This window comes from Apis florea, unplaced genomic scaffold (genome assembly GCF_048593485.1).
Source record: "Apis florea isolate Af1SG1 unplaced genomic scaffold, ASM4859348v1 contig_2272_pilon, whole genome shotgun sequence".
NCBI lineage: Eukaryota > Metazoa > Arthropoda > Insecta > Hymenoptera > Apidae > Apis > Apis florea.
In genome coordinates, this window is record NW_028256549.1 from 2,778,962 (window position 1) to 2,792,488 (window position 13,527).

The 13,527-nt window shown below is 44.0% G+C and overlaps 2 protein-coding genes across 7 annotated transcripts in view; one reads left to right on the forward strand and one right to left on the reverse strand.

Annotated features, from left to right (window-relative positions):
* The first annotated feature begins 15 nt into the window (after positions 1–15).
* Positions 16–1,850, forward strand: LOC105736091 (uncharacterized). 2 transcript variants are annotated; one of them, XM_086902441.1, is made up of 5 exons: positions 16–383; positions 450–943; positions 1,007–1,204; positions 1,294–1,432; positions 1,528–1,850. In XM_086902441.1, the coding sequence occupies exons 1-5, from the start codon at positions 137–139 to the stop codon at positions 1,698–1,700; spliced, it is 1,251 nt and encodes a 416-aa protein (XP_086758567.1). In that variant the 5' UTR covers positions 16–136; the 3' UTR covers positions 1,701–1,850. The 2 variants fall into 2 exon arrangements, 1 of the variants encoding a protein (XP_086758567.1); XR_015290546.1 differs by having other exon boundaries at positions 27–383; positions 1,277–1,432.
* Positions 1,851–4,419: 2,569 nt separating this feature from the next.
* LOC100868097 (disintegrin and metalloproteinase domain-containing protein 10) overlaps positions 4,420–13,527 on the reverse strand; it is a 29,515-nt gene continuing 20,407 nt past the window's right edge. For 2 of the 5 annotated variants that reach the window (XM_086902428.1, XM_086902431.1), the window contains 13 exons: positions 10,750–10,993; positions 9,964–10,107; positions 9,520–9,707; positions 9,310–9,450; positions 9,016–9,140; positions 8,732–8,860; positions 8,419–8,587; positions 8,046–8,215; positions 7,788–7,955; positions 7,584–7,711; positions 7,365–7,479; positions 7,167–7,301; positions 4,420–6,711 (listed from right to left, as the gene is read on the reverse strand). In XM_086902428.1, coding sequence (XP_086758554.1) covers positions 5,680–6,711; positions 7,167–7,301; positions 7,365–7,479; positions 7,584–7,711; positions 7,788–7,955; positions 8,046–8,215; positions 8,419–8,587; positions 8,732–8,860; positions 9,016–9,140; positions 9,310–9,450; positions 9,520–9,707; positions 9,964–10,107; positions 10,750–10,993 — 2,888 coding nt within the window. In that variant the 3' untranslated portion in view covers positions 4,420–5,679. The remainder of the gene's footprint in view (positions 6,712–7,166; positions 7,302–7,364; positions 7,480–7,583; positions 7,712–7,787; positions 7,956–8,045; positions 8,216–8,418; positions 8,588–8,731; positions 8,861–9,015; positions 9,141–9,309; positions 9,451–9,519; positions 9,708–9,963; positions 10,108–10,749; positions 10,994–13,527) is intronic. The other 3 variants (XM_086902430.1, XM_086902432.1, XM_086902429.1) reach the window with 2 other exon arrangements.

The following is a 13,527-nucleotide window of genomic DNA, read 5'->3' on the forward strand; positions in this document are numbered from 1 at the left end:
AAAAATCGACTCTTTAAATATGATGCTTTTATGTTTTCTCCATCCATTAATTTGGAAGATGAGATATATATATACATATATATACAATAGAAATTTTTTAACAAATTATATTTACATTTAAATTGAAATTTAAATCATGTTTAATATTAGAGAACAACCTGATTTCGAAAGTATCAAAGATCAAAAATCTCTGGAAATAGAAATACGACGGAGAATCATAGATAAGACAGCCGAAAAAAAGCGGCATTTACGTCAAGTGCATATTGAACGAAAACAAGCATTGGAAGCGGAACAACTTCAACATGCCAAAGCAGCTGCAGATTTAAAAGTTCGACAACTTGCTCGCACTCATCGACTAGCAGAAGAACTTGCACGTCGTAAACGTAAAAACAACAATTGTTTTTATTAACTCATTGTGAGGTTAATTATATGAATTTAATACAATACAGAGCTTGAGCTGCAAGAATCTTTAAAGACTAGAAAAAAGAAATTCGCTGTCACTATACCTAAAGAGATTTTCGAAAAGATAGAAACTGATTTGAAGAAAGAAGAAGAAGAGGTGGTACAAGTGTCCAATTTGATTCCTCCATGGAATTTGAAAGAAGATCTTATAAAGCAACAGGAGGAGAAATTAAAGTACAGAAGAGATCTTCAAAATCAGTTGATTGATAATCGACGTAGATTACGCGAGAAAGAGGAGGAGAAGCATCGTGAGAGAAAAGTAATAGAAGAAGTTAATAAAGTGTTGCACGAGGAGGATGTGGAAGCGGAGAAGAAAAAAAAGGAAATCGCTATTACGTTACAAACTGAAAGGGATGCTTTTTTAAAGGCTCGAGAATTTTGGAAAGAGAAGAGAAAGGAGATTCTGAAGCAAGAGCACGATGAAATCTCAAGGATCGTTGCTAAAAGAGAAGCTTTGCAAAAGAGGGAAGCTGAGGGAAAGGTTTTGTAAAGATGAAAATTTGTCGGAATTGAACGTTTTAATGGTAAATATTATTTTTTTCAGATTGATATTCGTGCGGCCAAAGATATTTTGTTGGAAAAAATGATGAAAAAGTTAATGGAGGAAGAGTATAAAAGATTGGAACGAGAGGAAATCTGTCGAGAATTATATATAGCAGAGAAAGAACATGAATTGAAAAAGGAAGCGATTACAGTCGCGGTGAAAAAAAAACAAACTGCTAAAGAATTCTTACAAGAAATGGTAAAAATATATTATATTCGTACACTGGTGTCATTTTGATCGCGTGTATTAAGAAGCGAATAATTATCGAAGGTTGTCAAAATCGATAGGCAAGAACTCAGAAAATCGTGGCCGAAAGAAAAGCGAAAGAAATTGCGATCGATGTTGCTTTTGCTAATTATTTGATAGAGGAACGAAAAAAGCAGGAGGCAAAAGAAAGAGAAAAGGAGCAAATGCGACGCGAAAAAGGTGTCATATTAAGAAACATTTTTTATCGTATACACAAACGTTTTACATGAAACGAAGCAATGCTTCGTATTTCATCATAAATATTTTCCCTTTAGTTCTGCGATATGGAAACGATTTGCGGAAGATGATAGAGGAAACTAAAATACAGCGTACGAAGGAATTAAAGGAATATTTACAAATAGAAAATATGAATGATAATAAGACGTTCAAAATTAAGAGTTTCTCGGAATCGATGCTCGGCCAATCAAAAAAAATTTCAAACAATTAATGAACAACGGCCCAAGATAAAGTTAAATTTTTAATCCTACATCTATATTTATTGGTATACAGATATATACAATGATGCGCGAAAAACATTGTTCTCGCGGTTCTCGTCATTTATACAAAGTCCGTGTAAAAATACAGCAGCCCCATCTTATATTGGTTATTAAGTACGTGATAAATTAACAGTCTCGCCTCGGGCGTGTCCAGTATCGAAAAATCGGACGGGAACAATTAACGGAGTTTCGTTCTGCCGATCGGATTTTTCTTGGCAATCGAGGCAACTCTCGAGCGATCTTTTCCTACCTTTTACCCCTTTCCATTCGGTAATAACATCCAATTTCATCATCTTTCCTCTCTATTTTCTCCCATTCGTGTTATGTTATGTGTATTAAAGAATTTTTAGGGGGTTGAAGAAGGGGGTTGAAGTAGCAAAAATAAGTAACACTCGAGTGTTAGAAATGACTATAAGTACGAACGTTAGTTTTTTTCGGTGACTGGCTAGTCGCCACGGTCGCTTATAACCTAATTTGATCGATCGATCGAATTTCTTTAACTATATAATAACTAAATTAATATATATCGTTAAAACATTGAAAACACTTGGAAACGATGATAATAATAATAATAATAATAATAATAATATAATAATAATATTCGGAAATGAATTTATAAATCACATTCCTGAGATCGTAGAGAAATTCTCTTCCCGGAAGATCGTCTTCAATCAAGATGAAGATCGTAATGATCGAAAAACTTTTTAAGTTGGATTTATACTAAACTTTACTTTCCTACTTCACGCGTCGAATTACCATTTTGGTGAACGGTTCTGACCTACAGTTTTTTCCTTTGAAAATTTTGAAAATTTCGTAGATACGAAAGAAGCGATAACGAAAGGATGAGGGGCGACATGGCCACTGGCACAGAACCGGTGAAGTTCACGAATTTAACACAGATTGGTCTTAAAAGTAAAATCACATTTCCTTAGATAATCTATTCGCCTACATTGACTCACTTATTATATTCCGTTCAACTAACGCAACTTCTACGCGTCCTTTTCTAATTTTCTTCTTCTTCTTTTTTTTTTTTTTTTTTCAAAGAGAAACGAAACGAGGGAAGATAATTTGAACAATTAATAATAGCCAGTCGGAACTGTACAGTCTACACTAGTACAGTACGGTTATTTCGATCGATAAATAGTATCGACGCCTCTGACTAACTAATCATCGTTCTTTATGTAATAATATGTTTAGGCCAATTACGGATCAATTAAATATTGCTCGTATTGCGAATCGTAGAATCGGATCTCTCGTCGAAGAGAGATTTAATCACGATTCGCACACGTGAGAATATAAACGTGCGTGTATATAAATTAACGTAAAAGTAAAAATCACATATTCTTAAGATTTAAGTACACGTACACACACGTATGTATACACACAAGCGGATTTTTTTTGTTCACTTATTCGCAGCAAAATACGCCCTACACTGGTTTAAATCGAAGAAGAAGTGGGCAAACGAAGCTTGTCTCGATGGTTCTTTCACGTTATAACGTGAGATATAACACGTTTTCTTCGACGTATAATTTTCCTTTGCAAGTAATATTATGGCAGTTAATTATCGCAGCATTATTTTTTAAATTAACAAACGTTGAAAAATAGATTATTTGCCCACTTCCATCCCTTAAAGTTAACGTCTCATCAACGGCGAACAAATCTGGTCACAAATTTTCTATTGCTCTTCGCCGACGAGAACAGTTAAAAATTTCCTCCGTTTTTTAATTCTCGCGAGTCTTTTTTAATTTACGCTTTTCGCTTTTCGAAAAATTCTTCTTCTCTTTCACCAAGAAATCGTAAATGTTAACGGATAAGTATTTTTCGGAACGCGATATTACGATATGATTTTTAGACAACGAAAAAATCATCGCACAAGAAAGCGACAAATTATTTCGAACAAAGTATCTATCTTTTCTGGAACGCGTGGAAATGGAATGATTCGAAGCAAGTAATAACAAATAACATTAACAAACGATAAGTACGTATATATATATATATATATATTCAACGAGAGGAACTTAAAAGTGTATTCGATTAAGATTTAAAGATTGGTAAAAAAGATTTGAAGTGATCGGGAATGTTCGAAGGGCAGAGAATATTTTCGACAGAGAATCTTTAAGCATATTGACTAATAGCACCGCAGATATAATAAATGTTAAATCATCTCGAAGATTCGATTGTTCCTCGGTGTGTGTGTGTGTGTGTGTGTGTGTGTGTGTGTGCGCGGCGCGCGCGCGCGGATAAAATGTCTGGGAAGTGAAAGTGAAACTCATGGAAATATAGCGACGAGAGCATCACCTTGTCGTCAGAACGTCGTCTCGACATCTCTTTTTATACAGTCTCAAAAATATAAATAGCTCAACGAGTTTCGTCATCACTTTTATCCACTTGGAAATGCAAATGATCCCGGCAAATTTTACACCGCGGTTAGGAATTGCCGGTAAATAGGAACCATGAGAATAGTAGAGATTAGATTGTAACAGCAAGTGCGGGCAAAAAGTTTGACGATCTTTGAAAGAAATTCGAAAGGATGGACTAGCTTCAACTATCAACCGCGATTACGTTTTCAAATTACGTTTGCTTGCTTGTATGCCGGAGAGAACATCGATTCATCGCTATATCACCAATTCCATTGGCAAATTTTTTGGAAATTGCGCGTTCGCTGATTTCTTCTCTTCTCTTTTTTTTTCCCCCCGCGACAATTAGAAAAATCAAAAAAGTTCTCCTCTTTTCTCGATCGCGAGATTTCCTTTCCCCAAGTTTCGAACAGCGGTGTACGATAGGCACGATATAGTAACAGTTTTAAGTATCTCTCTCTCTCTCTCTCTCTCTCTCTCTCTCTCTCTCTCTCTCTCTCTCTCTCTCTCTCTCTCTCCCTCCCATTCTCTCGCTCTCAACCTCTTTCTCTCTTACACTCCCTTATTATTCGACGTCTTCGACGCATTACGCTAGAACATCGCTTTTCAACATCGAACAACGTTGTTGCCTGAATGATGATGTGATGAAAGCTGCGATTGCAAGCGGATCTCGTAATCTCGTGTGTCCCAGAGAAAGAACAAAATTTCTGCGCATTTGCGACAGGCGAAAAATAGGTCTATCAACTTTATCTCTTGTGCCGTCATTACGCGTGCGTCTTAGTGCACGCGTAATTAGTCTTTTCTTTCTTTCTTTCTTTCTTTCTTTCTTTTTTTACCTTTTTTTTTCTCTTTTTTTTTCTTTTTTTTTTCTTTTTTTTTTCTTTTTTTTTTTTTTAAGTGAATTTGGCCCCTTTTCTTTGGAAGAAGAAAAACTTGGCTTGGATCGTTCAACTTAGCACTTCCATAGAACACGGATCTTTTTTTCAATGATCGATTGTGTATAAATCGTAACGCGAATCGAATGAATAATTCACGCAGGGTGAATTATTTCGAACGCAGTCGTTTTATTCCTAGGAAGACGTGAAAAAGAGCGAAAGCGTACGCCGTAATGTGTATGCGTGCTCCTCGTTATATATACTTATAAAAAAATAAATTCCAGCACGGTAGAAACGGAAGAAGCTCATTTGGGGGGAGGCGGTTGCGTCAAACGTTTATGAAAACACGCCCAGCAGCCATTAGATTAATACGATAAAACGATGGGTGATTCTCGGACCTCGGATTTCATCGACGATGAAATACTTTCTTTTCTTCTTCTTCTTCTTCTTCTTTTTTTGATTTTCTATACGAACGGATACGGAGTTTATATATTCACCGTGGATGAAACCGAGGTTGAACCGTGGGATGGCATGTAAAACGTTTTCACGTGTATCCTTCGGCGGACGGGATTCTTCGATGCATCGACTTTTTCCCCTCTCTCTCTCTCGTCGATACAGAGATACATTTTCGTTTTAGAAACGCACACTGCTTCCAAACGCACATTTTTCTAAAAACACGCCCGTCTCGTTCACCGTGGTCACGTGTCCGAGAAGAGGAACTCGCTCTCGGACAGCAACACCTCGAGGTCGGAGGGGACGGTATGGAGGTCGGAATTGGCCGGTTCAGGCAGGTCAGCCGCGCTGTTCCCGATCCCCGTTGGGGCTATCTGCCTGGCCCTCCCGATTCTCACTCTGTCCTTCTTCTTCCCTGTCCTCAGAAGAACACCGGTCCTAGGAAGCTTGGGCCTGCCGTTGGCGTTCGCCGAGCTCACCTGCGCCACCTTGTCCGACTTTCGAAGCTTCACGGTGAACTTGAACGGCGGCTTGTACACCACCTGCAGCTTCGCCCTCTCCTTCCTCGCCCCTCCTACCGAGTTCCCCGTTATCTTCGCCTCCTTCGATTCGATCGGATTCCTTCTCGACGCCGGTTGCCTGGTCGCCGGGGGCAACCTGGCCCCGCCGCCTGTCAAACCCACGGGAGTAGATTTGCTCTTTGGCAGGCCACTCCCCCTCCCCGTCTCGGGCCGGCACTGGGACGAGGCCAGCAACCAGGAACGAACTTTACTTTTAGGATCGGCGTTCGGCTCGCTCTCCTTCTCGGCCTGGATGCCCGAATAGTCGATCACTTCTTTCGACTTGTGTTGCTTCTTCCGCTTCCTCTTCTCGTTGCTCTCCGAATTGCCGCCATTCTGCTTCTCGTTTCCCCGCAACGTCTTCTTCCGTTTGCTCTCCTGGATCATCGCCGCGTCCCCCGACCTCTTCCTACCCGAGTCCTCGCTCGCGCTCGCCGATACCCTCTTCGCCTGCGGTTGCTTCTTCTTCTTCTTCGACGCGTCCTTCCCACACTTGTCCGCCGCGTGGCCGTTGTCCTTATGCTTTCGATGCTGCCTCCTCTTCTCCCTCACTTTTCTGCTGAGCGGAAGCTTGGCGCGCACCGCCGGAGGATGCACCGTCACGCCCTCCGTTCCCTCCGGCGGGAGGCGCACGGTTTCCGTCGTCGAGCTGTGTATTATTGTGACCGACTTGAGCTTCAGATCCGGCCGTTTGCCCAGCAACCTCATGCTCGCCACCTGCGCATCGAGGGGAACCAAAATTAAAAATATTATATCACGCGTGGTGACGCGACACATTTGCGCGACTTCTACAGCTGCTTAATTAATTTAGCAATTATTCGACGGACTACGATATACTTGATGAGAGTTATAGATACGATCGTGTTCGATGGAGAGATACTGGATACTGGAATTTATAAATGAATACGATGAATAATACCGGTTCAAGGTGAGCTAGCTAGAGAATCGAATGTTTGCAGATACCAGCCTCTACTTTCATCTCTTCCTAGACTTACTCTTAACACTTTTTATATCCGCGCGCCTCCTCGAAGGTCTCTAACGTGAAAAATCGATCGAAAAATGATTTTTAAAACGTTAAACGTGAAACTTTTGTTTTATGTATGTATAAAATTGCGAATACGCGAGATAACATTTTGATTTTATAAAAGGAACGGAAACAATCGAACGCTTACCAATAGGGATATCGCAGCGAGAATGATCAAAGCGGCTGCGTACCAATGGTCGATTATCCAACGGCGGAAAGTGGCCAGACTTTCGTCGGATAACAAAAGTTTTCTCAGTGTTGCCAAAGGACCGCTTGGATCGACCTGGAAAAGGGTACAACGCGCACCTTGACGATGAAATTTTTTAAACAACAACAAGATTCATACCTCTCGACATTTTTGGAAGACATCGCAATATCCATTGTAATCGTTGCACGGTGTTCCTGGCTTCGAGAACATGTCGGGTATATCGTAGGGCGGAGAGTTCCAATCGAAAGACGAGCTACGCGCAACATCGATCATCGATACATTTATTTTTATCGCGATAAAAAAAAAATATATATATATATATACACATATATGCATAAACCGGTTTATATAACGTACAGGCAGGGTTGGTTCTCTCCGGGAAGACGACAGCAGAGCTCGCAGGCCTTCGTCGGGGGATCGTTTGGGCCAGGGATGCACTGGCAAGATTCCAATCCGTATGCGAGGCATATACTACCGGTGCACTCCTTGTGAAACAAAAGGAAAGATACACGCACCGAAAGGAAAAAACGTCTCGACATATACCCCTCGACATATACTCACCCCCATAAAGCAGACGAATTCGCGATTGCAGATCGTCTTGTTGGGCTTGTTGATGGAGGGAGGGCAGTAAGCTGACCGACCGTCGCAGAAGCTCGCGTCCCGGCATCCGTTATCGTCTCTGCATTTGTCTCCGAATCTCAAATTGCACTCGGCGGTGCAACACGGGCCCTGGACATACGGGGATTCGATACATTCTTGAAACGAGTAGAAGGAAAAAAAATAATAACAATAATAAAAGAACGTGACACATATACGTACTTGACTAGGGCTACAAATGGAGCCTGGAGTAAGCGTGCAGGGTGTTTCACCTGGCGGTGGATAACGGCGTTGAGGAAAGCAGCACGAGTCCCTGCAATCTTCTTCCCATCCGCAGTCACATTCTTCGCCCTCCTCGATCACACCGTTTCCGCACAATGACACTTGCGGCTCTGGACAGAGATCAACGTAAATTCCACTTTTCCATCGGCGTACAAATGTTTCGATCACTATTATTCGGATATCGTAGCCACGGTGTTCTTCGACGAACTGGTATGAACGACAGGCAAGGCGAACGAAGAAACGGGGACGAGTATTCAGGGGACGATGGATATTCGATAGAGGGGATAAAAGTACGAAAGTGTGAAAGACTGACCGGTGAAGCAACCCTTGGGAGAGCGAGCTTTGCTATTCAAAACCGGGTTTATGGCGCTCAAGCTGCACGGGCTGAAACGATTATTGTTTCGCTTGTCGCCGCTGGTAGCACGAGCGAACATAATGAAGTTTCCATCCTCTCCGCCCGGCGTGCATTGTTCCGGATCGTGCTGAAACAAAGTAAAGTGGCGCCTCGTGTTACGTATCGACAGTCGTGGAAAAACCGCCTTTATGCTTAACCATCGATAAAAAAAAAATCATTTGTTTAATAAAACGGGACGAGGCTGAAAACCTCGTAAATTAGAGCGACCTACCGGCGAACCGAAGTTATGGCCGATCTCGTGCGCCAATGTGACGTGAGAAACGGCGGGCGGTACGTGCTTCCCGTAATTCAGTAAAGTCACTATTCCGGTGTTCAGCGACTTCATGCTGCCGCGATAGTGCTGCAAAGTTGAAACGTGTGTCACACTTCCACGAGTTCGTTTCGCAGGTTTTCGAGAGAGGGGTTTTTTTTTTCTTTTAAATGGAGAAGGAAAGTCGATGGAATCTCGATCGATTTAAGATCGACACTTCGTTTCGAGACGTGTTTCAAACTCACCCCGTTCTTCTCGCAAACTCCGCCGGCGTTTTTCAAGTCGCCTGTCCAAGCGAGGCCCAGCGTGCCCATCTCGAAGTCCCGATACGTGAACATGTAAGCCAGGCAGAACGCGTCGTAATCCTCTTCTGCAAGGGGAGAAAAACGAGTGTACGCGTATGTGTGTGTGTGTGTGTGTGTGTGTGTGGGATTTGCAACGGTCGGGAAGATAGATCGGCGGTTTCTTTGCCGCGGGCAACAATTGGCTGCCGCTTACGCGATGCGACGTGGAGGAGAGGTAGGGGAAGATTTATTTACCAGAGAACAGCTCCAGATACTTTTCCACGCCGTAGTTGCCCGGGAATCGATAATTGGGATCTCTCAATGCGTCCTCGCTGTGAACTTTCACACGTTTTATCATGAAGCTGATGTTGTCGGGCCTCCCGTCCTGGTTGAAGTCTATCGTGAAACAAACCGGGATCGAAGAGAAATCCTTGGAAAAAAAAAAAGGAGAAGTTCGCAACTTGCCTGTATGTTTGTAAATCGAGTTGACCCTCTGCACGTGCCTCGTCATCACTTCGATGCAAGCCTCCTCCGTGCCGTATCTCGCGAAAAACTGGTGATCCGCTTGCAGGTAGAGCATGCACGTAGTCTTCCTCGGGTCCACCGTCGCGCGTTTGTGCAAGTGTCTCGCGATACGATCCCCATCCGTCCTTCTGCATTGAGAAAACAACGGACTCGAATTTCTTTCTTAAAAATTGACCTTCGACCGCAATTAACCCGACTTCGCCGCGCAAAAATGTGAAATTGACGATAAAAACAAAAAAATCGATGCTACGTTTCGAAAGATAACTCCAATTAGCTCGTCATCTCATGCAGACCGACTATAGCCGCTCGTAAGTAGTAGCGAAAAGGGTTAAATTGATTTCCAAATCAGAGAACGAAACGTAACGATTATTTCCGGACACTCACGTTTCCACGCGTGGCGCGCTCTTATCCCTTATCTCCGAGGTTAAAATCCGCGCCCCTTCGTTTTCCTTCGAGTAGTAGAGCGCCCGCGTCTCGCCGAGCAGAGGCTCGTACAACGATCGTACAGACTCGTTCCCGTGCTTTTCCCTGCGAAACAGAAAAAAGGGGGAGAGAGAGAGAGAAAAATAAATAATGAAGAAATGAAAAGAACGATATCTGGCGCGAATCGACCAGACACCGATGCTCTAATTGCTGCTCTAAGAGGAGGATTCGTTTTGCGGGGAAGGGGAGAAGTGTTTGAAGAGGCGCGGTTTAAAGCTCGTTACGTTATATATATATACATATGCGACGCTTGATGAACTTGTGCCTACGAATAATGCGTCGGAGAGGTAACGAAATTAGCACGGGGGAAGGTGCAGCCTTCCCCGGTGTTCCGAGTTGATAAACCTCAGACGGCGCCAGACGTTTCGAGGATACGCCTCTCTCTCGTTAGATCCATTTTCATCCTCGGTTAACGTAACGCGATTTTCAGGCCCGGCCCGTTTTAGAGGCGGTTATCCCGTTAACATTAACGAGCCAACGAGTCTACGACGAGAAATCAGCCTACGGGGAAATACGCCCGTGATTCATTCACCTATCCGTTTCCATCTTTCCAACGAATATTATTATTTTCTTCTTTTCTCATCTATTCGCATTTATCGAGGATCGTCCGAGATGATTCAAGCGAAGGTTGCTTGGAAATCAATTGGACGAGGATCGATCGTTTATTATTGCAGAGGATTCACTCACATTTCCATGGAATGGTGAGAAGGCGAGTGTTGACGCAATCGATGACTGGCGCAAGGCAACGATCTACGTGGCGTTAACACGTCCGAGGCTCTGTAGGCGATGCTGTGATACTGCGGAGACGTGTCCTCCCCGGCCAGGTATCTGTTGGTCGGCTCGATGTAGTACTCCTCGAATCCGGTCACCACCGTGCCGTCGAACAGGCCGTCCTCGGTCACCATCCCCTGCACCATGGCGTTGTCGTCCTCTGCAAATCGTCGAGCGGAAAATTCGACAAATTCGATTCAGAAATTTAGAGAGATCGGAAAGCGCGTCTGGAGAGAAGAGAGAATTTATCTCTTGGAGGGATAATCGTCGTGGATCATTTCCAATGCAGCGCAATTGGCCGTGTTATCGCGACGAAATAAAATCGTTTCTTTTCTCGGCGACGATTCGTTTCGGGGGAAGAAGAAGGAAAATATTTTTTATTTTCGCGTCGATTCCCGTGAACAAAACCCTTCGAAAATCGATCAGCCCCCTGGCAATCTGACGGTAATAACACACGAACCAGGAGGAGGAGGAGGAGGAGGAGGAGGAGGAGGAAATTCGACCGATCTCGTTCGCCGGTAATTTATAACCGAATCGGTCGATTCGTGCCACTACCTCGCGTAGACTAAACCTCTTGGAGATTGGTTTATTCTTTCGATTCGAGATTTCAATAACACGGATGTAATTCTTGGTGGTAAGGAGGGAGTAATCGCTGGCCAGTGGAATCGAGTTAAAATTGTGAAAAGAATTCCCTTCCCTCGAAACTTCCGTTTCGTGAAAATCGAATTTGAAACTGCGCGCCAACTGGCTTTTATCAAGTTGGGAGGAGGCGTGCTCGACAAGTAAGTTTTTTGTAGTAAATCATTCGACGCGTTTGTATTTTTTTATATAGTCTTTTCGCGCGAGTTTTATCGCTCGCAACTATTCTTTCGTTTCTTTCCACTTTCTCCTGTCGATATTAAATATCGACGTTAAAAACAAGAGGTTGAGGCGGAGCGGAGTTTGCGACGCTTAATCATCCGCCTCGCGCGGAAATCGAGCGAATCGCCCTCTATTTAGATTCAGGCAACTCGGGGATAACTTCGTTTCGTGTCTCCAGGTTGGTGGACGGGTCCGCTTCCGGATGGAGCGATAGATTTCCGAGGCAAACTCTCGGAATCGAAAATTGTGCGAGCGTTGGGGGGTGTCCTCTCCCTTCACGAGGGAGCGAGAGACAAAGCGAGGGAGAGCCGGAGACGAGGAAGGAAGAAAGTAGGGTAGAGCTATCTATTTCCGTCATAACCGTCGTCTTCGCCGAGAATTACACCGTTTCGACGATTTCATAATTTCCGGACGCGCGTTCTCCCCGCCTCCTCCTCCTCCTCATCCCGTCGTCTTTACGCCACGAAAAAACTGGGTCGTCGATTTTTTTCCCGACCTAACCGCAGGATGAGCAGGGGGGGGGGGAGGAGAGGAAAAAGAAAGAAAAGAGGGAAAAAGTGACCGATCCCCGAGATCGGGAGTGAATCTCGTCGATTTCGAGAAATGTGGTTCGATTTAATTTTCGATCGCACGAGAATGGAGGGGGGAGGGGGAAAAAAAATGAAAGTAAGGGGAGTGAGACGGTTAAAAAAAAAAAAAAAAAAAAAGAAAGGAAAGAATAGAAATGGAAGCGCGTTCCGTGGCGGGGAACATACCGCACCGACATAATTCACCAGTAATTGCTCGGCTTCTTCTCCCCCTCCCGCCAAATTCGCGTTGCTCGAGGAAGCAATTACTCGGACCTTCTTCATAATTAATCGAATGATACACGGGCACGCCGTTTAATTTAACATTTTTCTAGATTGCGGGCCAAGGGAGGATCGTTCGGGGGGGGGGGGAGTTCCGAAATTGGCGGAAATTCGAATCGAGCCGAGGAGGGAAGTGAGTTTAATCGTCGATTACTACGAATCGAAATTCCTTCGATTCTTCTTCCGAAACGAAACTCCGAGATGCCCAGCCACGTGGGCGGGGAAAAAAACGAGACGAATTATCCCAAGCATTTTTCCCTGCAATTAAGTGTTTTAAATCCCCTCGACGGGAATCCGGGGGGGATGAAGGCGAAATTCACCCCTCATGCTAATCGATACCCTCCCCCCTCCCCCTCCCCCCGAGTCGAACAAAGGAAACGATTGAACAAAGGGTTCCCTCCGCTTCTCTCAAACGATCTAGCCTCTCCCGACTACGCGCAACTACGAGACCGGATGAAATTACCATTTAAGCGAGAATCGAAAATTCTCCCTTGAATGTCGGCAATTGAGCGAGAAAAGGGGGCAGGGGGTGAGAGAGGAACGGAAGAGAGAGAGAGAGAGAGAGAGGGAGGGAGGGAGGGAAAAAAAAAGGGGAAAGAGGAAGGGAATGCTCTCATTAGCTCGCGATACACTCGCGGGGGAAAATTTTTCTCCGGAGTCTCTCTCTCTCTCTCTCTCTCTATATTTTTTTTTTTCTTTTTTGCCAACCACGCAGGGAAAGAGGACACGCGATGAAACCGCGTCGTCGTTTGGTTCGTCTCTCTCCCTCTTTTTTTTCTATTTTTTTTTTTCCTTTTTTCAGAGACCGTACATATTGAACTTTGGCAAGGCGCGCACACACACGCGCGGTGGTGGTGGTCCCACCACGGCGAAGTCCGTTTAAAACGAGCGTGCCGCGCACGAAACGGTTTATGAAACGATATCGTTAAGTTCTTTTCGCGAGTCCTTTCTCCCCGATCCTGGACTGATCGGTCGATTTACGCAC

Excerpts from the sequence above, each read along its gene's own strand:
- LOC105736091 (XM_086902441.1), top strand. The coding sequence starts at position 137 with ATGTTTAATATTAGAGAACAACCTGATTTCGAAAGTATCAAAGATCAA. Across the intron at positions 1,205-1,293 it reads AAGAATTCTTACAAGAAATG|GCAAGAACTCAGAAAATCGT; the intron begins GTAAAAATATAT and ends CAAAATCGATAG. Across the intron at positions 1,433-1,527 it reads GCAAATGCGACGCGAAAAAG|TTCTGCGATATGGAAACGAT; the intron begins GTGTCATATTAA and ends TTTTCCCTTTAG.